Source organism: Lampris incognitus, chromosome 6 (genome assembly GCF_029633865.1).
Source record: "Lampris incognitus isolate fLamInc1 chromosome 6, fLamInc1.hap2, whole genome shotgun sequence".
NCBI classification, from domain to species: domain Eukaryota; kingdom Metazoa; phylum Chordata; class Actinopteri; order Lampriformes; family Lampridae; genus Lampris; species Lampris incognitus.
Window position 1 is genome coordinate 64,889,869 of NC_079216.1, and position 25,549 is coordinate 64,915,417.

Sequence of the window (25,549 nt, forward strand, 5' to 3'; positions counted from 1 at the left end):
TCTCCTCTCCCTGGTGTCCTGCGGCAAAGCCGCAGTGTTAGTGCTGTTTGCCTGGATGTTTTGAAGTCTGTTTCTGGTCATGGTGGGTTTAGGAATAAGCACCTCTAAAACCTCTGTCAGTCCCCAAGACACAGCAGTTTATTTATAACATTCCCTTTTGTACCCAACCTGTTCGTCAAGCTGATTCTCACTCCCAAATCTACAGGGACTGATAGACAGACAGGCAGCCCGCTACAGCAGCTATTATAATGCACACAATCTCATTAGAGCAACAGGGATGAATATGGCCGATGGATTAACGGGAGCTCTCATTCGTCAAAGCAACTCTGTAGTGTCGTATCAATTACGCATGGGAAATAGGTGTCAATAACAAGCCAGCTCTGACAATACATGGCAATTAAGAGGATTCGTCTCAGTACTTTTCAAGATGCGTGGCTTTGCTTCTTTGGCAGTGGAGAAGGACAACTTCCCTGCAGTGTTCATGAGTGGACTGTTAACTAGGCACCCCTCTCATATTCCTCTCTGTGTTCCGATACCCTTCCCCGTTTCTGCCATCCGATCCCCTTAGCACCAAACACACACACACACATACACACACACCTTGAACACTTAACCCTCGCCCTAAAAAATACTTTTTAAGTGACAAGGCTGTCTCCACCCACTCGGGCCACTTAACCAGGAACCCACCACCCCCCTCGCCCTAGACAGTCTGAGGCTATTACCTGTGAAGCTGACGTTAAGGATGTAATCTCTGTAGAGTTTGCGTCCTTCTAAGGCCTTCATGCTGTCGCACAGCCCTGTGGAGTTGAAGCACAGGCTCCTCTGCATCTTGTGGAGAGCGTGAGCCATGGCGTACACCGCGTTTACCACAAACATGATCTTGGACTCTGGTTCAAAGTTGCTCTTGTCCATTGCCAAGTCCTTATCACAGGGCGGGAGTGAGAAACCAACTATGTCTCCTGGTGTCATGCCTCCTCCTCCTGGTCCCCCACCACCCAGGGAGCACTGGAACCTCTGTTCCCAGAATTCCCTGTACCAGGGGTTCCGATGGTTTTTGAACGGGTCCAGACTGAGGAAGTAGCGGTTGAACTCCGGCAAGGGATTGGCCGCCAGCTCGAGAGTGATGGCTCCCTCAGCGGTGACCTCGTTGCCCTTGATAATGCTTTCCTGTGCGCCCCAGCCGTCGCTCGCCACCCAGATGAAGGAGGTGTTGAGCCTGGCGGCTGCCGACAGGAGCTCTCGGGCATCATCGCTGCGCAGGAAGAGAACAGCCACGCGAGCGTTGGGCTTCTGGAGGAGCTGACGAATCACAGCCTCATAGGACTTCTTAGCATTAGAGCGCCCCACCTAGAAAGGAGGATTTAATCTATTTACCTACAGCAAAAATGCCTTTAGAACATATTGTTCCTATGCCAAAAGATAGTTTAGCCATCATTAGGAAACATTTATTGCTGTCTGCCATAATACAAAACAAAGGAGATCAGTTCTGCTCTCTAATCTGTGATGTCACACTAATGTACAGTGCCACAAAATGAAACGGATGAAAAATTTGGCCGTGACAGTACCCGATATGTATTCTTGGAGATAAGAACACATTTTCTGGTTCAGGGCTGATAACGCCACTGTAGTATATAGCTCATTTGGGTGTACAACAAGATAAGACATTCAGACAAACTTTTCATGAGCTCACAAAATCAGAACCCTGTTCATTGCTAGTGGGGCAGCTCCAGGCGTGGCATCAGTATGACTTCTGTAGATTAGAGTATTTGTAGAGTTTTCTGATATCAAGTGTGAGAAGAAGGTTACACATGTTGATAAACACCGCTTGGTCTCTATAAGGCTGAATAAGTTGCTATCGGCAATTCTATTCTATCCATCCATCCATTATCCAAACCGCTTATCCTATTCAGGGTCACGGGGATGCTGGAGCCTATCCCAGCAGTCACTGGGCGGCAGGCGGGGAGACACCCTGGACAGGCCGTTAGTCCATCACAGGGCCAACATACACATACACACACACACACACACACACACACATTCACACCTAGGGACAATTTAGTACGGCCGAGTCACCTGACCTACATGTCTTTGGACTGTGGGAAGAAACCGGAGCCCCCGGAGGAAACCCACGCAGACACGGGGAGAACATGCAAACTCCACACAGAGGACGACCCGGGACAACCCCCAAGGTTGGACTACCCCAGGACTCGAACCCAGGACCCTCTTGCTGTGAGGTGGCCGTGCTAACCACTGTGCCATCGTGCCATATAACTTTTTTAAAAGAAACAATCAACGGTAGGGAAAGTGCTCAACAAATAAGGAGCAAAATGTTCAATCCCCTAGCTAGGATAGGTAGGTAGGATAGGTTAGGTTAGGGCTTAGCTAGGATGGGTTATATGCAGAGATTCATACGTACAGCGGATAAATTAGATTTGGTACGTCATAAATCCAAAAGAAAAATTATTCTATTCTATAGCCTCAATATTTTTGTTCCTCTCCTACCTTCTCCGAAGTGGCGATACAGATGTTCCTCATCCGTGCCTCCTGCTCAAAGGCTTCAATGCCCGTTTCCCCGTAGTCCCCCTCCGACGCCACGGTAGACACGTATGTCCAGTTGAAGAGCCGCAGGATCTCCGCCATAGCCTTGGCCTGGTAGAAGTCAGGGGGGACGGTGCGCGCAAAGTAGTCGTAGCGCGTCTTATCGCTGAGTTTGGCACTGGTCGATGCATAACTGATCTGAGGGATCTGAAAGAGCCGGAGAAGGTTGGCAACCTGCGGGGAGAGACACGCACATGTTTAGATATGTGAGTCGCCCATGTTAATCAGGCACATCACAGAGGAGCAGTGTTCTGCATAATTTAGTCTGATTCACCAGACTAAAAAATGTATTGGTTGGGAGTACTTTGAAGGTTGCCGCTTCACTGCAAATACATCGTACATAACATGATTACTGCAATAGTAAGGCACAACAGTGTAATTGCAAGCACACACAAAACTGTCACACAAATAGATATGCACACATGTCAATGCACATACCCATGTGTGCTGCCACAGATTCCTGCACATGCACGCACACACACACACACACACACACACACACACACACACACACACACAAACACACACACACACGACACCGAAGTTCAATAAATCACTAACTCGTACATTAGTATGCACACACGCACAGACCAACCGACAGATGAGACACACAGACACACACAACTCACTCACTCACAAACACACACACAACTCTCACTCACTCTCACACACACTCACTCACACACACACACAACTCACTCACTCTCACACACACAACTCACTCACTCACTCACAAGCACTCACTCACTCACTCACCCACAAATACACACACAACTCACTCACTCACACACACACACAACTCACTCACACACACACACACACACACACACACACACAACTCACTCACACACACACACACACAAAAGAATGAATGTCCAAAAATACTACATACATAAGTCCTTATTTGAACAGGGATCCATATTCACATCCTTGGAGAAAAGCATCCAGATTTGCACACACACACACACACACACACACACACACACACACACACACACACACACACACACACACACACACGGGCGCATCCTCACACACAGCAACACGCAGCAGGCAGGCTTGGCTCCGGTTTAATCCCTTTAGAGCGCATCACTCTGGCCTCGTCTATATTTCATTCATGGCCCAGCTGATGAACTGTTGTGACAACATGTCAGAATCTCATTAGACTAATAATCCAGAAGATTAGAACCACACACACACACACACACACAAATATACACATTTACATACAAACACTCACTCACTCACACATACACACAACTCACTCTCTCACACACAACTCACTCACCCACTCACTCACTCACTCACACACACAAATATACACGTTTACATACACTCACTCACACACACACACACAACTCACTCACTCACACACATACACATTTACATACTCACATAACTCACTCACACATACACACAACTCACTCTCTCACACACAACTCACTCACCCTTCACTCACCTACTCACTCTCTCACACACAACTCACTCACCCTTCACTCACACACTCACTCACACACACACGTGGACACGTTTGCAGTGTTCTGGGCTGCTGTGGTGTCATGATGGAAGATGAGTTAGATGTCAGGGAAGGTCACACTGCAAAACCTGAACGCACTGCTCCATCCCCTCTCACTGCACGACGACACCGGCGCCAGCTAAGACAGGCGGAGAATTTACTTGCGAAAGCGAGTCCCTTCCGGTGAGAACGAGAGAGGGAAGGGTTATCTACAGTGGGTAACAGCTGAAGCCGGGAGAGAGGTATCGAGAAAAATGAAAGAAGAGACATTGGTGCAGTAAAGGGGTGCCGTGTGTTTTTATTTCTGCTTCTCATGCAAGTCACACGCGCACAGACATACACACTCGCGCGCTGTAGCCTTCGCACTCGCGCACCTACTCTCATATACGCATGCACAAGCGTGCAGACAGGACAAATTATGCTTGCTCTTTAAATGCCTGCAAGGCATCGGCGTTTCGGGTGTGCATGGTTAAACATGAAATGATTCCCTATTACTTCATGTGGAAAGGGAAGAGAGATGGGTCGAGCGCAGCGGCATGAAGGGCTGAGCAGCTTCCCTGGCGTGAGAAATCGGCTCTGTGCGTAACTAGTCCGCCGACTTCCGGTTTCTACTGCAGCGGTCGTACCAGTTTCCTGTTTGTTGGCGTGCGCTATTGACAACGGCATATTTTTCTGCGATGCCTGCAGAACTGTCGACGAACCTCCACCTGCGCCTACCAGCAAACGAGTGACAAGTTGTACATGTCAAGTTACGTCCACAATTATGACGGACGGAATTGCGGACGTAACTTGAACCGGAAGTAGTAACCACGGGGATTCGAACCACCGATCCCCGTGTGGGTAGGCAACGGAATAGACCGCTACGCTACCCAGACGTCCCAACACACTACAAGTACGATCCCGACCAATCATCGTATGCGGCCGTCGCCACGTCATCACGACCGTACGTGAGTTTATATAGGTCGTCGGGAGGCGGGTCAAGAAGTGTCAATCATGGCAGAGGCGACATGTGTGACGCTAGCGGCGTTGTGCTCGGAGAAGAGAAAAGAGAAAGCGATTGTGGACCCGTCCCCGGGGTGTCACGGAGAAGACAATACGGGCCGCCTATCCTTTAAAAGGGACTTGAGGTAAGGAATGTGCCCGTGTCAAGAAACTTAGCCTAACTACCGGGGGACGGTAACGTTAGCTAGTTAGCTTCCAGCTAACGTTACTCACCGGGTGGCTGAACTGTCTCCGCTACTTCTCTCCGCCCACGTTCCTCTTTGGGTTTGTCCTGGTACCGGCTTGCAGAACGGTCCTAAAGGCGGGGCTTGTGTCTCCACAGCTCTGCGAACTTTTCCTCAGTTTCGCCGTTCCGTCTCTCTGGTCTCACGGCCGGCCTCTCTCCTCGCCATATTTGTTCACGCATGCGCGCCAGAGAGCGTTCTGTGATCCTATTGGTCAGCGTCAGGGACGCGTCTATGGGCGTCGGTCAGGGGTGTTTGTTTGTTTGTTTGTTTGTTTGTTTGTTTTGTTTTTTTCCTCTCTGTATGACGATTGTATACCTGTTTGTTGTAATTAAAAGCTTTTTGGAGAAAAGAAAAAGTAGACGGAAAATAAATAAACAATAATAAAAAAAAGGCGTCCCAGTAGCGTAGCGGTCTAGTCCATTGGCTACTGACACAGGGGTCGCTGGTTCGAATCCCCGTGTTAACTTCGGCTTGTTCTGGCGTCCCCACAGATACAATTGGCCGTGTCTGTGGGTGGGAAGTAGTAAATGTAATGATTGTTATTATTATTATTATTATTATTATTATTATTATTATTATGTGGGTAAGAGTGGGGTAATTGGCCAAGTGTAATTGGGGAGAAAAATCCAGAAAAAAAAGAAAAATTAGACTTGTCGGACTCGGAACATGTTAGAGCAACAACAATATATGTATGTATGTATTTATATATGTGTGTGTGTGTATATATATATATGCATAGTATATACACACAGTATATATATATACGCTAGACATTAGCAGCTGATGAGTGTGTGACGCACGAAACAGGCTTGTACTGCTATGTATTAAAACTTTTTTTTTCCTGCATCCGTATTGATATATATATATATATATATATATATATATATATATATATATATACACTCACTGGCCACTTTATTGGGTACACCTTGCTAGTACCGGGTTGGACCCCCTTTTGCCTTCAGAACTGCCTTAATCCTTCGTGGCATAGATTCAACAAGGTACTGGAAACATTCCTCAGAGAGTTTAGTCCATATTGACATGATAGCATCACGCAGTTGCTGCAGATTTGTCGCTGCACATCCATGATGCGAATCTCCCGGTCCACCACATCCCAAAGGTGCTCTATTGGATTGAGATCTGGTGACTGTGGAGGCCATTTGAGTACAGTGAACTCATTGTCATGTTCAAGAAACCGGTCTGAGATGATTTGAGCTTTATGACATGGCGCGTTATCCTGCTGGAAGTAGCCATCAGAAGATGGGAACACTGTGGTCATAAAGGGATGGACATGGTCAGCAACAATACTCAGGTCGGCTGTGGTGTTGACACGATGCTCAATTGGTACTAAGGGGCCCAAAGTGTGTCAAGAAAATCCCCCACACCATTACACCACCACCACCAGCAGCCTGAACCGTTGATACAAGGCAGGATGGATCCATGCTTTCATGTTGTTGATGCCAAATTCTGACCCCACCATCCGAATGTCGCAGCGGAAATCAAGACTCATCAGACCAGGCAACGTTTTTCCAATCTTCTATTGTCCAATTTTGGTGAGCCTGTGCGAATTGTAGCCTCAGTTTCCTGTTCTTAGCTGACAGGAGTGGCACCCGGTGTGGTCTTCTGCTGCTGTAGCCCATCTGCCTCAAGGTTCGACGTGTTGTGCGTTCAGAGATGCTCTTCTGCATACCTCGGTTGTAATGAGTGGTTATTTGAGTTACTGTTGCCTTTCTATCAGCTCGAACCAGTCTGGCCATTCTCCTCTGACCTCTGGCATCAACAAGGCATTTTCGCCCACAGAACTGCCGCTCACTGGATATTTTCTCTTCTTCGGACCATTCTCTGTAAACCCTAGAGATGGTTGTGCGTGAAAATCCCAGTAGATCAGCAGTTTCTGAAATACTCAGACCAGCCCGTCTGGCACCAACAACCATGCCACGTTCAAAGTCACTTAAATCACCTTTCTTCCCCATTCTGATGCTCGGTTTGAACTGCAGCAGATCGTCTTGACCATGTCTACATGCCTAAATGCATTGAGTTGCTGCTATGTAATTGGCTGATTAGAAATTTGCGTTAACGAGCAGTTGGACAGGTGTGCCTAATAAAGTGGCCGGTGAGTGTATATGTATATATATGATTGCTTATGGCATGAAATAGGCTTGTACTGTCTCATAAAGAATTTGCTTGACTCACTGGATTATATTTATATATATGAGTCAAGTAAATTTATATATATAGGTGGAGAGAGAACAAGTGGTAATTGTGTGTAGTGAAAAGCCGAGGGACAAAACTGCAGCTAGCAATGACCCGGAGAGGAGGAGGAGAGTAAGGGGGGGGTGAGCGGGCTGAGGTCAGCATAAAACTCAGTTCTCCGTACAGAATCACCTCTGAGTGCGGACATGCAAGGAAAGGGGGGGGGGGAACGAGGAGGGAGTGATGAGAAGGAGGACTGAAAAGATTTGTGGGAAAGAAAGGTGGGGAAAAAAAGGAAAAGGGGAGGGAGATAGGGAGAGAGAGAGAGTTGGAAAGATTAGGGATTTGAGAACCGATAGGAGGATGCTTTTGTGCAGTCACAGAGGAGCAGGGGAGAAGGAGGTTTTATGCTAAACTATGCAAATGACCCAGGAGCTACTCAAGAGTTGTGGAAACAAACCACTCCACCACCACATCAGCAGAACTTAATTCAAAGAAAATAGCGCACACACAAGAATGCACACACACACACACACACACAAACATACATATACTCAAAAAAAATAAATAAACGCAGTGGCATGGTAACATGGGGGTGGCCATCTAACTGGAGCTCAACCAATTCAATTTTAGTAGTGGGAAGGTTGTGCTGACAGAGCAAATGGAGAAAAGTAGCTACCGAGGGAGCTAGAGGACAAGATAATGGAGACATATCGTGTGTGTGTGTGTGTGTGTGTGTGTGTGTATGTGGGTGGAGGGGGGTGTTGTGCATCTGACTTTCTGACAGACAATGTGCTGTGTGTTACCTGTATGGAGACACTGCTGTAGGATCCTCCGATGACAGCAGTGATGGCGAGGGGGCTGTCATCTTGCAGAGCGTAGGACCCGTCTGGACAGATGAACTCGGTGTCGTCCACCTTAGTAAGGGACGCTCTGACAAACTCCAGAGCCTGTAGGATCCGAATCAGAAACACTTCATTTAACGTTTCATTTCATGCACTTGCGCACATGAAATGAAACGAAAACATCTGTTTCCCCCAGCCCACAGCAGTGCGACACAAAGACAAAAACACATCCAAAAACTACAAGAACTACAAGAACACACATATCCAAATTAACACATATATCTAAAGAAAAAAATCACTGTCCAGGAGAACGAACACCAGCCAGAATGACTTGGAACGGCTGGTCTGCATGGGCCAGCAGTTAGCTTAGCCTGCCCCGTTTCCGCGTCCTGTCAGACTGCCCTCGGTGCTTCCTCTTCGGGTGCAGTTTAGGTCAGGGCTGTGGTCCTTGTGCCTACAGGATGCAGCAGACCAAGCTCCCTCAGCTGGTCCAATGCTAGTTCGCCCAGCCAGATACCTTCGACACACCTCCCCACACTCCACATGACGACACTAAAATCCCAGTCAAGGCTAGGCGAGGCCGCCACCAGACCGCCCACGGTCTTTTGGAACTGCCGGTCTGCATGGGCTAGCAGTTAGCTCAGCCTGCCCCGTTTCCGCGTCCTGTCAGACTGCCCTCGGTGCTTCCTCTTCGGGTGCAGTTTAGGTCAGGGCTGTGGTCCTTGTGCCTACAGGATGCAGCAGACCAAGCTCCCTCAGCTGATCCAATGCTAGCTCGCCCAGCCAGATACCTTCGACACACCTCCCCACACTCCACATGACGACGCTAAAATCCCAGTCAAGGCTAGGCGAGGCCGCCACCAGACCGCCCACGGTCTTTTGGAACTGCCGGTCTGCATGGGCTAGCAGTTAGCTTAGCCTGCCCCGCTTCCGCATCCTGTCAGACCGCCCCCAGTGTTACCTCTTCGGGCACAGCTCCGGGCCGGGCCGTGGTCCCTGGGCTCACAGGACACGGCAGACCAAGCTCTCCCAGCCAATCCACCGCCAACTCTCCCAGCCATCAAACAAAGACAAGCCTAGACGCAGACGTGGACATAGACACTGCATGGACGGTACTGGGTGAGGCCACCGCAAACGTGAATTCGCGCCACCATCTCCCCACACCGGTACTGGGTGAGGCCGCTGCGAATGTGAATTGGCGCCGCCGTCTTCCCATACCGGAAGTGTAGGTGTAGGAAGTGCAGCCATCGAGATGCAATACTGTGAGTTAATGTATCGTGCATAGGATGAGCATGCCACACAGTCATACACTAATCAATAATCGAAACATGAATAGTTATTATGACCATAATAATCTTTGTGCGGTGTGCCATATTAAGAGTGATAGGTTTCTTTTATGCGGTGTCTTGAACAGGCTATAAAACACACATCAGTTTCCACAGGGGCAATTGACATTTTTAATTTAGGATCTGAGGGAGAAATAACTCTGTTGTCCCGTGACCCAGGCACAATAAAACAGTCAGTCTTTTATTGACTGACTTATTTCCAGTCTTTCATACGAGAACACACCAATATTAAACCTGTACCCACTGTCAGCACCACCTTAATAAAGATTCAGAAATCAGGGTTTGTGCCATCAGTCAAAGAATAAGTCTTGTAGATGAAACTCTTCAGTGCATCAGTATTCAAACAGCTCCCAGGTGGAATGCAAACCTTCGTCTTTTGGGAGAAAATTACTTTTCTTTCTATTTCTTGTGTTATTGCTCAGCTATTTCCCAATACACAGATTCAGTGTTAGCATTTAGAGTAAATCACTTTAAAGAGTGATTTAAACAGAGGTCCATTTTGCTTTTGTTTTCTCTCAAATGAACCGTTGACCAGGTGGACACTATCTCTTAATGTTGGACATCCAGCAGATAACAGTTTATCATGACTGTTAATCTGCTCCACACTTTGATTCCAATACTAAAGATGCGAGTCTACAAACGTCACACACAGTTGTCAGTCATTGCATTAGAAGATCTGTGAAACATTTCCCCTGTTGATCAATTCCATATGATGGAATAGTGACTTTAAATTGGTAAATATGGCCAATGGCATATTCCCATCTTAATATATATGAAATCCTATGAGCAACTGGCAGGATGATTCTGAATAACAAAACAAGTTCAGTTGCGGAGGCAAAACTCAGATTCAAAACCAGCAACAATGGCATCTTTAAATATGAAAATGTATTTGAAGGTTGAGCTGAATAAATCTTTCACGAAAAGCCACAGCAAATCCATATGATGCGATGTGATGTGATGCGATGCGATGCGATGTGATGTGATGTGATGTGATGCGATGCGATGTGATGTGATTGTGGTGCGGTGTGATGTGATGTGATTGTGGTGCGGTGTGATGTGATTGTGATGTGGTGCGATGTGATGAGATGTGATGCGATGCGATGTGATGTGGTGCGGTGCAATGGGATGGGATGGGATGGGATGTGATGTGATGGGATGCAGTGGGGTGTGATGTGATGTGATGTGATGCGGTGGGATGGGATGGGATGTGATGCGGTGGGGTGGGATGGGATGGGATGCGGTGGGGTGGGATGGGATGTGATGCGGTGGGATGGGGTGTGGGATGTGGCGTCTGGACACTGCTTGGCATTCTGTGCATCATATTCTTCATACATTTGATAAGTCCATTATAATTCTGCTATCCTCTTTCAGTGTTGTATTATGTAAATTGTGTAAACACAACATCCATTGCATGCTGTCCATCTTGGGAGAGAGATCCCTCCTCTGTCGCTCTCCCTGAGGGTTAGGGTTAGGGTTAGGGTTTCTACCTATTTTTTCTTCCTGTTAAAGGTTTGTTTTTAGGGAGTTGTTCCTTATCCAATAAAAGGGTCTAAGGACAGGATGTTGTGTTGCTGTTAAGCCCACTGAGGCAAATTTGTAATTTGTGATATTGGGCTATACAAATAAAATTGATTTGATGTGATGTGATGTGATGCAATGTGATACAATGTGATGTGATGCGATGCAACGTGATGTGATGCATGTGATGTGATGTGATGCGGTCAATGCGATGGGATGGGATGCGATGTGGGATGTGATGGGATGCAATGTGATGCAATGACATGTGATGTGATGTGATGCGATGCGATGTGATGTGATGTGATGTGATGAATGACCACAGTCACTCACCTGTTCCAGTGCATAGGTGTCTCTGGAGCAGGTGTCCAGGATGTGAACCCCCAGTGTAACTCCAGGTAGCAGAGTGCGGTCTGCGTTGATCCTGTCTACAGCAAACAGCATAGCTTCTAACCTCTGGATCCCTCTATCCTCATTCACACGCCCACACTCCTCTATCCCAGCCCCTTTCTCGTGAACTGGGAAGAGGCCGCCAAGAACCAGGTTTCCCTCGATGCGGATCTCGTGGCGGGACTGAGGGGGGTCCCCAATAGAGAGTAGCACACCCCGACACATCATAATCATGACCAGAGCAGGTATGTGGGCCAGCATAGTGGGGACTTTTGGCCACAGGCTCACAGGTGAGAGGATAGGCTTTGCACAGAGAGAGAGAAGGAGGGAGGTGAGGGGTGAGTGGTGAGGGGCTGAGGGTTAGGTGAGGGGGTGAGGGGTTATGGGTGCGGTGTCCCGTGGGGTTGAGGCTTGTGAGAGGAGCGGTTGCTGCAGATGATGTGTATGTCCGCGGTCCATGAAATGGTCAGGGAGAGCTGGGCTGGACCACACATGGAGGAGCACACCATCTGGACATCAGTCCTGTTAGCGGAGGAGAGGAGAGGGGAGGAGAGGAGAGGAGAAAGAAAGTGGAGAAAGTAAGAAAATAGCAAGACGAGACTGCAACTAAAGTCAAGCCCGGTGCCACAGGACCAATCAAAATGCTGTCAGAAGCTGCAGAAACGAAATGCTTACGCAAGTATTATGATGAAGTATGAGGACAGCGAAGCAGACTGTTAGTGGAGTTTTGGAGTATTGTTAACAAGGGCTCAAAGTCATTTCCGCTCCACCGCCAAAGCCAGGCCATGACTAAAGGGATATGGGATTGTTTAGAGACTGTACCCCACTCTCCCTCTTCCTTCCCATTACTCGGTAAACTTTCACTTGTGAAGTGTGTGTGCGTGCATGTGTGTGCGTGCATGTGTGTGTGTGTGTGTGTGTGTGTGTGTGTGTGTGTGTTTTCCTCTGGCTGTATCAGGATAAGCCAGCTCAGATGGATGGTTGATACATAAACCCAGTGTTCTCATGCCACAGATTGGCAAAGCTTTCCTAATCTGATCTCTGTTCCAACAATTCCCCCACTTGTCCACGCATTTATACCCCTGAGTATAAACGTGTGTGTGTCTGTGTGTGTGTCTGTCTGTGTGTTTTCACACTTGTTTGCCCCCCCCATATACACACGGCAGGAGTGGAATCATTTGGACATGCAGGCAGCCAAGCCCCTCGCCGCTGACAACTTGAGCTCAACATCAGCCGATGGTATCTATCACAGCTCCCCCTTTCCTCCCACCTGTGTGTTGGTCCGTCTTCCTCTCTGGGACACACCGGCACCACTTTATCTCTCAACCAGCTAAAAGATCACATACATCGGGACTATTAAATACAATTAAATCCAATCTTATATTGTATATCCGTCCATTCATCCGTTATCCAAACCGCTTATCCTGCTCTCAGGGTCGCGGGGGATGCTGGAGCCTATCCCAGCAGTCGTTGGGTGGCAGGCGGGGAGACACCCTGGACAGGTCTGGACAGAGCCGACACACACACTCACACATTCACACCTTGGGACAATTTAGTATGGCGGATTCACCTGACCTACATGTCTTTGGACTGTGGGAGGAAACCGGAGCCCCCGGAGGAAACCCACGTGGACACGGGGAGGACATGCAAACTGCACACAGAGGACCACCCACCAGGTTGGACTACCCCAGGGCTCAAACCCAGGACCTTCTTGCTATGACATGACCACGCTAACCACTAGGGGTGTAAGAAAATATCGATACACTCGAGTATCGCGATATTATCTCTTGTGATACTGTATTGATTCTCATTTTAATTGTTTAATGTAAAGGTTCGTGACAAACGTGTTGTGTTGTGTGTAACCCCACGACCGCTAGACAACAGTGTTGTAATCTATCTTCAGCCATTTGACTCTTCCACTCCAACCCAACACTGTAAAAGACAGGAAGTAGCGTAAGCACAAAGAACACAGGCCTCTGAAACCGCAATATATCACCTTTCTTACAGTATCGCAATATAGCGCGAATCGTAACCCCTGTATCGTGACACGTATCATATCGCCGGATTCTAACCAATACACAACCCTACTAACCACTGCATGCAAGGTAATCCTGTGCAGTATGTGTGTAAACGTGATGTTTTGCCGTAATGATGCTCAGAATGAATCACATCAGGTTCGTATGGAAGATGTTGTTTTATAGAGAAGTCTTTCTGCTGTTCCTCTGAATATTTACCTAGCTTTTTTTTTCTTTTTTTTGCACCCATGTATTTTCTTTACTTATCCAGCTAATGCAAAGTCAGTAAAAGCTGATTCGGAAATAGTTTCTTTTTTTCCCCGCAGGTCTCTAATCTCCCCGGTCCTCAGGAGGGATGAGGCAGAAGCTGGGGGTTGACGTTTTAACTGCAAAAATCAATCTACACCAGGTAGGGAGTTTGTAGTGAAACTGTGTTTATTACTAGTGTCTCCTCTAACCCAAACCCTGCTGTGTGTGTAATATGTCTGTGTGTGTGTGTGTGTGTGTGTGTGTGTGTGTGTGTGTGTGTGTGTGTGTGTGTGTTGGCCAGGTAGGAGGATAAAAGCTTAGATGCAGGCAGTTCAGATTTTTCTGTGGGCGGCAACCGTTCCTTTGACACACTGCAGATACACACACGCACAAATAAATACACACACAGACACACACACGTTACGGAAACTGACATGCTGACACACACACACAGTACGTACATACAGACGTATGAACGCTGACAAAAATAGCCAGACAAAACACGGGACGTGCAGACCCGTGCGCGCACAACCACACACCTGAGGGGCTTTTGGGTGTTGGTTGCGGAGCAGTCTCTGCATGAACGCAGGCAGCGTCAACAAAAAGCCAAATTCCCGAGTTCAGGAGAAGTACAGAATTGATACTGGGATAGAAATTTGCAGGATGCCGAGAGACACGGGCGCAGATTAGGGATGAGGAACTTTAAGGAAGTTTGCATTGTTGGCCTGAAATCTCATCTGAACCTTGTACAGGCGCGTACAAAGCCTTCCCAAAAAAAAACAAAATGGCTTGCTGTACCCTGAAACAGTCCGTGTTTTAGCTTGTCTGTGGTCTCTGATGAGCATGCTCTAAGCAGTCGTTTGCTGTCAATCACAGATGCAGTATGGAAATCTCGAAGGAAGAGTTTTTTGGGGTTTCTCCCCCCCCCCGAAAACATGCCTGACATTTATGTGATAGATCTGCTATTGAACTCACGGCCGATTTGGGGGCGGGGGCGTCCAAGACACTTGTGAAGAGTGAGAGCCACAGTCCGAGGACAGACGTGTGTCTTCATGGCCAGATCTGTGTCCTTATAGTCAAGTGCTTCCTCAGATATAAACTCCGGATAGATAAATCTCGAAATGTAGGTTTAGTTGAGAAAAAATAAATGGAAAGGTTTGGGCATAATGTAATAGAATGTAATAACAACAATAACAACAACAACAATAATAATAATGTAGCAATAATGATAATAATGTAATAATAATACTATTAATAATAATAATGTAATAATAATAAGGATAAATTATTATTATTATTATTTTCCTGCACTGGAAGATCTGCAGGAGTTACAAGATCAAGACGACTGAGAAGTGGTACGAACATCAGCCAAAAACGGTCACTGAAAACAATGATGTCACCATCCTCTGGGACACGCCGAACCACACTGACAGAGAGATAAAAGCCATCAAGCCCGCCATCGCTATCAAGGACAGGAAGCAAAAGAGGTGTATGCTCGTCGACATGGCAATACCATCTGAAAAAAACACCTCAGTGAAAGTCACAGAGAAGCTGACCAAGTACGGAGACCGAAACAACAGCAGTGGTCATCGGAGCTCTAGGACTCATGAAGAAGGGAATGGAAAACTTCACCAACCGTATCCCAGGCAACATCAATATCAGTGCAGTCCAGAAGATCGCCCTACTCGGAACAGCCCACATATTACGACGAGTACTGTCAATCAAGTGACATCTGCCCTATAGTGCCTCAGGTCCATAGTTTGGACCTGAGGCACTATAGGATGTAAAACAGGAAACGTGAAAGTAATAATAATAATAATGTAGGGGCTGTGGGTTGGCACTTACGAGTTTATGTGAATACATCTATGTGCATGTATCAGTCTGTTGGGAGACTGTGCATGTGTGTGTGTGCACAAGTGTGCATGCATGTGGGTGTTTTTGTGTGTGTGCACAAGTGTGCATACATGTGTGTTTTTGCGTTTGTGTGTGTGCACAAGTGTGCATGCATATGTGTTTTTGTGTTTGTGTGTGTGTGTGTGCATGCGCGGGTACAACTGTGCATGCGTGTGTTTTTTGCTTTTTGTGTGTGTGTGTGCACATGTGCACGCATGTGTGTATTTGTGTCTGTGTATGCACAAGCATGCATGCGTGTGTGTTTTTGTGTTGGTGTTTGTGTGTGTGTGCGCACAAGTGTGCATGCAAGTGTGTGTTTGCATTTGTGTGTGCGCACACACAAGTGCATACATGTGTGTTTTGTGTTTCTTGTGCACAAATGTGCATGTGTGTGTGTGTGTGCGCGCAAGTGTGCATGCATGTGTGTTTGTTTTTGTGTCTGTGTGCACAAGCATGCGTGCATGTGTATGTTTTTTGTTTGTGTGTGTGCACAAGTAGCATGCATGTGTGTTTTTTTTGCGTGTGCATGCACAAGTGTGCATGCATGCATGTGTTTTGCATTTGTGTGCGTGCACAAGTGTGCATGCATGTGTTTTGCGTGTGTGTGTGTGTGTGCGTGCGCGCGCGCACGCACGCACGCGCGCACACACACACACACACACACACACGCAAAACACATAAAGCACACACCAGAACACGTAAAGCGTGTGTGTGTGCGCGCACACACACACGCTTTACGTGTTCTGGTGAAGCAGTTACTCCATCCCATTCATGAATAATCCAAACTGAAGTATCTGCATGAAGCAGGACACACACTATTTCATGAAGCAGGACACACACTATTTCATGAAGCAGGACACACACTATTTCATGAAGCACGACACACACTATTTCATGAAGCAGGACACACACTATTTCATGAAGCAGGACACACACTATTTCATGAAGCAGGACACACACTGTTTCATGAAGCAGGACACACACTGTTTCATGAAGCAGGACACACACTGTTTCATGAAGCAGGACACACACTATTTCATGAAGCAGGACACACACTATTTCATGAAGCAGGACACACACTATTTCATGAAGCAGGACACACACTGTTTCAGAGAAACGGGAGCAGAAGTTCCCTGGAAGCCTTCCTGACACAAACTTACAAACAAAGTTAAACTCTTCTTAGAGGCCACTGTGAAACTAACCGAAAGGGAAACTCCGTAATTAGCTTTTTAGAGAGAGAGAGAGAGAGAGACATAGCATTCATTTTGTGTGCGTGTGTGCGTGTGCCCGCACGAGCGCTCTTGCATGTAAAAATGTGTATTTGTGATTTAGAAACTCTTAACAGCTATTTCACTCAAGGCTCCTCTTTAACAGCATGCTTTAATCTAATTGGCAGCTCATGAAATCAATTTCCAGGGAGTGTGCCAAATAATATCTCCCAGCATTCTTACACTTCACTTGCAGTGTCCAGCGAAATTGAATGTTTGCTACACTATAACCTCTTGGAAACGGACCAAATATAGCTTCCTGTCTCCAAAATAACTCTGGAAGCCACGCGTAGACACTGTGGAACTGAAATTGAACATTCGCTACCATCTTCCGAATAGAAACCAATGATCTAAGTGGTCTTAAATAGAGTAATTACTCAACAGCCTGCTGAGGCTAGACAGTATTAGCTTGTGTTTTGTACTCATCACCTCTTATCAAACTCCTACATACAGATTCACTAAATGGGGACCAGTGTTTTATCTGAATGCAGGAGGATGAGCTGGTAACAACTGGTACATGCTAACATCACCGCGGAGACCTGTAGCACACAAAGAAGAAACATTGCGAGCGGGGGTGTAGCACAAAATTCTGGGCCCTTATACATAAGCCGTCTCTTTGGGCTCCTTTCCTCCTTTGTCTCTCACGCGTCGCTTTTTTGAGTTCTAGCATACTGTATATTATTTACAATCTCACTACATTAATCTATTTTAACAAATAATTGCTTGGAATTACTTTTAGTTGTCAGAGCGCACCTTGTCTCACATCCTTAGCAACATGATCATCAGGAGATGAGGGAGCTGCCGCCGCTCCACTCCCTGTGGCTGTTTCTGAAACTGAGGGCCATGTGTGTCAGGTTAAGCTAGGTGATGTTCATAGATATAATATCAAATGACATTGTAGCTATGAGGCTGATACATGTATGATACTGCGTGCGTTACAGTACTAGCTAGCTAGCTAGTACTGTGTTCAGGCAGTAGGAGTTAAGAGTTAGCTAGCTAGCTGCTACCTATCTGTGGTAGTAGGAGTTAGCTAGCCACCTTTCTTTTAAAAGCTCCTAGCTCACCTTTCTTTTGGAAGAAATTACTCAACAGTTGTTTTCCCCCATTTTGCCTTCTCTCACTTCCCCTTTTTTTCTTTTCTTTTCCTTTCTGGAACCCGGATTTTGCTTTCTTTGGGAAAGACGTGACTCTGTGCTTGTTATTATATCAGCAGTCACTCGTGACAGGACTAGATGAGCTGCATTGAGAGATGCTTGTGAGGGGCGGACTAAGCCATTTTGCACATTTTGTAAGGGGTCGGAGGGGCCTCAGAGAGGGGCCTCAGGGAGCCTCCACTATTTTCTTTAAGTCCCTCAGCCGATGTATTGAGCCAATTTTAACTGAAATTATGACACTAATGAGTTAGAAATAAAAATTTGCAAACCAAAACAAAATTTTAATTCCAGGCTTCCCAAGGGCCCCCCCCCTTCTGGGCCCTGGTAGGTCCTCCCCCCCACTACGACGCTGCTGATCGCAAGGACCGCGAGTTGAGCTAACGCCCTTGCTGTCAGAATTTTGATGCACGCCAAAGAGCAACCTGTGAAAAACAACCCCGCCCCCCCCCGATCCCTTTATAAATCTAATCACAAGTATGCACAATTCCTCCACCTTCCACCCTTCCTTCCATACAGCACTTCTCTAGTATAGTATCACTACTGCAAGGTTTCATCTTCTCCCTTCTCTTGTTCTTTTTCTCTCGTCTCTCCTCTTGTCTGTACCCCCGACCCTGTAGTGTGCTGCGCCCCCCATTTATTTCTTACTGCCCTTGCAAACTCCTGAGCCTTTGCTCTCTCTCTAACTGGCAGGGCTGCCATTGAGGACATGTATCCAGCCGTGAGCAGGCTTGCAGGGTCGATGGACCAAAACCCACTAGAGAGAGCTAGCCCCAAGCCCAGCCCTGTGTTTGTGTGTGTGTGTGTGTGTGTGTGTGTGTGTGTGTGTGTGTGTGTGTGTGTGTGTGTGTGTGTGTGTGTGTGTGTGTGTGTGTGAAGGCTTGCACAAGTGCTTGTTTATCTGTTTATGGTATGTTTCAGGGAGCCCACAGCTGCACCAGTGGACTGAATCTGTTGGTATAAGGAACCACCGTGGACGTGTGCATGTGTGTGTTTGGGTGCATGTTTGTGTTGGGGGGGTGGGGTGGGGTGGGGTGGGGTGGAGAGCAAAGGGAGGAAGAAACAGAGAGCGAGATAGAGACAAAGGAGGGGGGGAGGCATGGATGTGAGAGGCTTTGTTATAAAAAGAGCTGCAGACCTCTCATTACAGGGTCACACGCCATCAGAGGCATTTTGCTGGTTTTATCCCTTTGTTTTGGTCTGCCTCCTCCGAGTGTGTGCACTCCTCTTTCTCCCTCTGTCTGCTTTGTTCCTGACTATCAAGCAGTGGCGGCTGGTGCTAAAAAAAAATTTTTTTTGAGGGGGGGGGGGCGCAATTTACCTTGGCGCAGCACACCTGACAGCTGCTTTAGTGTCCACACAGTCACAGAGTTAGTAAGAAGGAAGATGTAGCCTACAGATTTTATCAGGGTTGGTAGACGGTGGATGATTGACAGTCGAGACGAGGCGTGGTGGTAGGTGTGAACACGATTGACAGCCACGAGAATTGTCCAATCACATTAGATCAAAAAACATTAAAACAATACCAATTCACTGCCAATAAAAGTGGGGGTGTCTGGGGCGGCACAGAACAGCGCCCCCTGGAAAATCTGAAGAAACCAATCAGACAGCAGCCTCAGGTCACCTGCTCGCCACAAGTCTGAGGGCTTACATGAGGTATGGTTTGGCCGGCGCCCCTCACCCAGGAAGTGTATGTATTCAGACAGGAAGTATATGTATTCAGACAGGAAGTATATGTGTTCAGACAGGAAGTATATGTATTCAGACAGGAAGTATATGTATTCAGACAGGAAGTATATGTATTCAGACAGGAAGTATATGTATTCAGACAGGAAGTATATGTGTTCAGACAGGAAGTATATGTATTCAGACAGGAAGTATATGTATTCAGACAGGAAGTATATGTGTTCAGACAGGAAGTATATGTATTCAGACAGGAAGTATATGTATTCAGACAGGAAGTATATGTGTTCAGACAGGAAGTATATGTATTCAGACAGGAAGTATATGTGTTCAGACAGGAAGTATATGTATTCAGACAGGAAGTATATGTATTCAGACAGGAAGTATATGTATTCAGACAGGAAGTATATGTGTTCAGACAGAAATCAACCAAACACTATCTGAACCAATATCTAATGCTGCTGACAGGCGCTCACAGACTGGAAACACTTTTATTTCATAATTATTTGTATTATTCAACTAATTTATATTTAACATAGTTTTTTTTTCATAAATTTATTTCTGATTTTTCCCTTTTTCTCCCAATTTAGTGGCCAATCAATCCCTATTTTAGTTCAAACACCCACCCTCGTACTGCATGCGTTCGCCGACTGCCTCTCACCGGCCGGCGGTCTGGAAGGAGACGCCTCCCTACTTGGGTGACAAGGCGAATCCAGGCCGAGCCACTGCTTCCCCCCCCCACCCACACCACCCCACACCACACCACACCACCACACCACAGTAGATTTTCCCCTCTTGATATTTGGAGGGGGCGGCGCCCCAGCGCCCCGTACTGGCCAGCCGCCACAGAAAAAGATGGAAAAGGCAGGACACCTTTAAAAATGGACAACACACACACACACACACTGAGCCAGAGCAGATTGTGTGCGTGTGACCACAGCTTTGCGTGCATGTGTGAACTGCTCTTTGAGGTGTAGGGAAAGTTCATGCACATCTTTTGACCATCACCCAGCAATTTAGTGTGTGTTTGTAATGTCTGTGTCTACCACGTGTGTGTATGCATGTGTTCATCTGTGTGTGTGTGTGTGTGTGTGTGTGTGTGTGTGTGTGTGTGTGGTACGTGTAGACATGGTGTCCCAGACTTCTGACAGTCCAACGGGTGCGATGGGATACGACCATTAATTATTTACGGGGTGCGTTTTAGGCAGGAAAGACTGACGAACCGTAAATAGGACAGAACGATGGCCCAAAACACAACAGCCAGACAGCCAGGAAGGCGTGACGCACACCCACCCACCCACACACCCACCCGTCCGTAATGCTCAGAGACCAGTGACGGCTGAAGTATATTTGGATACGTTGAATAAACAAAACAAACAAACAAACAAACATCGTGCTACGTGGAGATTTGGGCATTAGCGCATAAGTAGTGCTCCTCATTTTTGGCTGGACCAGCTGGCCAGTCCTACAAACCCGGATGTAGCTGACTACTGTTGTTCCTCTTCTTCTGCTTCTTTTTCTTCTTCCTCTTCCGTTTCTTCTTCTTCTTCACGCGTGATTTTTTCCATACCCGTTTTCCGGGAACTCTGCCTCTGATTGGCTAGTACTCGTTGCCTCCGTTGGTTAGGGTGGGGTTAGGGTTAGGGTGGGTTGGGTTAGGGTTAGGGTGGGGTTAGGGATAGGGTTAGGGTGGGGTTAGGGTTAGGGTGGGGTTGGGGATAGGGTTAGGGTGGGGTTAAAATTAGGGTTAAGGTGGGGTTAGGGATAGGGTTAGCCAATCAGAGATAGAGTAGGGGCGGGTCTTCCCGGAATCCAGGTGGGAAAAATAATAACGCGCTCGTAAACGGGTACGAAACAAAATCAAGCCTTCTTCACCTGCTGCTGCTGCTTCTTCTTCTTCTCTCAGTTTACTGGCGGATCGCAAACAACTTTAAGGTGTACTATACCGCCACCTATTGTGCAAGAGTGTGTAACATGTCATTTTACCCTATTTCGTTAAAGAAAGTAAATAGTGCCTTCCTGGTGATGTTAATCCCCTCTCCCTCAGCCAGCGCCGACTGACCGAGTGACTGTGGTCATGTTTGTCACGATTGGGCCGCTAGATCAGGTGACCAAGGACGTCACCGAAGTTACACGATTGGTCGGCTGAGCGGAGCACTGACAGGCGTGAGGGAGAGCGCAGTTGAAGCTGTGGACGTCGGTGACTTTAAAGCCCTTGTCAAGTGAGTTCACACAGTGTTGATTAAGCCTACCCCAGTATTTCGCAGCCGGAGTTGTACATTTGGTGTGCTTAGGGTGACACCCCCGCGCTGGCGCACCGGAAATGATGCGTACTCATGTGTTTTACATCAACCAGCAATGATTTTTTTTTTGTACCCCTTTTTTTCCCCAGTTGCATCCAGCCAATCACCCCACCCCCCCTCTGCCAATCCGGAGAGGGTTGCAGACTATCACCTGCCTCCTCCCATACATGTGGAGTCGCCAGCCCCTTCTTTTCCCCTGACAGTGAGGAGTTTCACCAGGGGGACGTAGTGGGTGGGAGGCTCACGCTAGTCCCTCCAGCCCCCCCCTCCCCGAACAGGCGCCCCGACCGACCAGAGGAGGCGCTAGTGCAGCGACCAGGACACGTACCCACATCCGGTATCCCACCCGCAGACACGACCAATTGTGTCTGTAGGGACGCCCGACCAAGCCGGAGGTAACACGGGGATTCAAACCGGCGAGCCCCGTGTTGGTAGGCAACGGTTCCATTGAAGGACCTGGACGGGCCTCAAGGGTTCGAGGCCATGCCAGGCAAGTCAGAAACATAGCTAGAGGCAGATTTAGAGGACCTAAAAGAGAGCAGGGTTGGTAACGGTTAAATTGCCGACCCGTGTTAGACTGCTGCTTAGAAGCAGCGTCGTAATGCTGTGTTCTTCGGCGTCTGATCAATACGTACTACAGATAAAGTCGGACGAGTGGTAGCGAAAGCGGAATCGATGTGTGCGATGGCGGGTGCGCTCCAGGAGCAGATAGATGGACGCTGCGATCTCATCTGCAGCGGGGGCTCCGAAAGGAGTCCACGGCCGAAAGAGCTTTGAACCCCCCGAGCGCTGACACAAACTCTTCAGTGGGGGTGCCCGATATATATTGTGACCCTGGGTCTGGACGGTACCCTCGGGAGAGAATCCTGACGTGGAAATAATGAACGAGATACCACACCTACCGGATTTTCAACAGCTGTGACTCCGCTAAACTGACCCCGGTTTCATCGTGAGCGGGGGTCGGATCGGTTTTGCTGACGTTCTGAATTTCTGCCGCTCTCCCTTTTTGCCAGCCCGTCCTCGCGGGCCGAGCTTTCGCGGTGAGCTTCGTATTGGGATTCGAGAAGGCCACAACTCCACCGGCGGCATGAATAAAAATGACTGCTGCCCAGGAGAGCGGACTCGGGTGGGGAATGTGCGAGAGCATTCATCAGATCTGCATTTCATCACGGCGGAGGGTGGCGTGCACGTCGGGGGAAGAATTACCTCGTTGGGGGAGACATCTATCTGCTCAGCTGTCAGTTAATGACCCCGGCAGTCACTGTGGAGCATCAGTCAAGCTTTCTGTGGCGCGGGTTTTACTGTATCCCACTTAATTCATGCTCACACCCTGCCAGCCTGTCGTCGCCGTGGTCAATACATTAGGCGCACAGAGCTGGGCAGCAGACAGGTGGGGAGTAATGGGGAGCAGTGACCGCTGTAGCGTGGCGGAGGCTTTCCTTACTCGAAACAGTAACGATAATTTGTCTGATGTTGGTCAGTTGGACAGAGCTTTGCAATATATATAGAAAAATTTCCCCCATTTTTCTCCCCACTTGCACTTGGCCAATTACCCCACTCTCTGATCTCGGTCGCTGCTCCACCCCCTCTGCGGACCCGGGGAGGGCTGCGGACCACCACACGCCTCCTCCGATACAGGTGACAGTGAGGAGTTTCACCAGGGGGACAGCACGTGGGAGGATCATGCTATTCCCCCCCAGTTCCCCCTCCCCCCCAACAGGCGCCCCAACCAACCAGAGGAGGCGCTAGTGCAGCGACCAGGACACACCCACATTCAGCTTCCCCACCTGCAGACACGGCCCGTTGTGTCTGTAGGGACGTCCGACCAAGCCGGAGGTAACACGGGGATTCGAACCGGCGATCCCCGTGTTGGTAGGCAACGGGATAGGTTGCTACGCCACCCGGGCGCCCCTTAGACAAGCCGTTTTAAAGCGCTCGCCCTGCCCGCTGACATTCTGTCGGTCTGTCAGCAGTGAAAGTGCGTCGTGAGTATAAACAGATCACGGGGGCGGTATCTAACATCTTGATGTCATCACACACTCAGACACATGAAAACCTCCTTACGTAGAGGCTAAGTCCACTGCCGTCTATGCTAACTTGGTTTAGATAGCACCGACCGAAAGCTGCAGCGAGTGCTGCAGCGTTCGAATATGATTCATTGCCCTGAAAGAAAATACACCGCCTACCCAATTTGTTTAGGACAGACTGAGTCGTTGTCCAGTGTCAGAGTGCAACACAGTAGTACTATTATGAATAATCTAACAAGGGTGAACACAATGGATGAGTGGCGTAATTTAATATTTTGTCTTTCTTCTGAGTAATAACCCCGAGACGGATTTCAGTTGTGATTCATCCCGTTAAGGCCTGGAGTCTCCTCGCAGGGGAACGACCACTGAATTATACTTGCTTAAGTAATATTTGTTTCTGGCGAATGAGTTCAACCACCACATTGTCCCCCACCCCTGTGAATTTCGGGGGAGGGGGGGGGGCTATGGATCTATCTCCGTGTGTTGGTTCGTTTTTTCATCTCACTACAGTACCATGCATCCCCCCCCCCACCCCAACAAGGGCGGGATGAAACAAAAAGCATCTGCAAATACAGACAAAACTACAGCTCAGTGATCCTGGCCCTCACGTTTCTCGTGTTACATGGGCAGAGGCTTTATAGTGCTCGGCTAAACTAATTGTGGCAGCCGGTCAATGCGTGATGGGTGGGGGACGACATGATGCTGTTGGCTTGTTATACAGAAAAACACCGATATCCTGCAGAAACCCTTATACTACTATTACTAGTACTACTACTACTACCATCACTTTCAGCTGCTCCGGCTAGGGGTCGCCAACACGAATCATCCGTTTCCATCTCTTCCTGTACTGTGCATCTTCCTCTGTCACACCAGCCACCTGCATTCCTCCCTCACCACATCCATAAACCTCCTCTTTGGCCTTCCTCTTCTCCTCTTCCCTGGCAGCTCCATATTCAGCATCCTTCTCCCAGTATACCCAGCATCTCTCCTCCACACATGTCCAAACCATCTCAATCTTGTCTCTCTTGCTTTGTCTCCAAACCGTCCAGCCTGAGCTGTCCCTCTAATATACTCGTTCCTAATCCTGTCCTTCTTCATCACTCCCAGTGAAAATCTTATCATCTTCATCTCTGCCACCTCCAGCTCCACCTCCTGTCTTTTCATCAGTGCCACTGTCTCCAAACCATACAACATAGCTGGTCTCACTACCATCTTGTAAACCTTCCCTTTAACTCTTGCTGGAACCCTTCTGTCACACATCACTCCTGACACTCTTCTCCACCCACTCCACCCTGCCTGCACCCTCTTCTTCACCTCTCTTCTGCACT

General features: G+C 48.0%; 1 protein-coding gene across 1 annotated transcript in view; it reads right to left on the minus strand.

Annotated features, from left to right (window-relative positions):
• The window catches only part of grm3 (glutamate receptor, metabotropic 3), a 46,242-nt gene extending 34,349 nt beyond the window's left edge, over positions 1-11,893 (minus strand). Inside the window, exons 1-4 of the mRNA XM_056281155.1 lie at positions 11,576-11,893; positions 8,343-8,486; positions 2,503-2,772; positions 723-1,347 (exon numbers count right to left, since the gene is read on the minus strand). Of these exons, the coding sequence (XP_056137130.1) occupies positions 723-1,347; positions 2,503-2,772; positions 8,343-8,486; positions 11,576-11,893 (1,357 nt within the window). The remainder of the gene's footprint in view (positions 1-722; positions 1,348-2,502; positions 2,773-8,342; positions 8,487-11,575) is intronic.
• Positions 11,894-25,549: the final 13,656 nt, after the last annotated feature.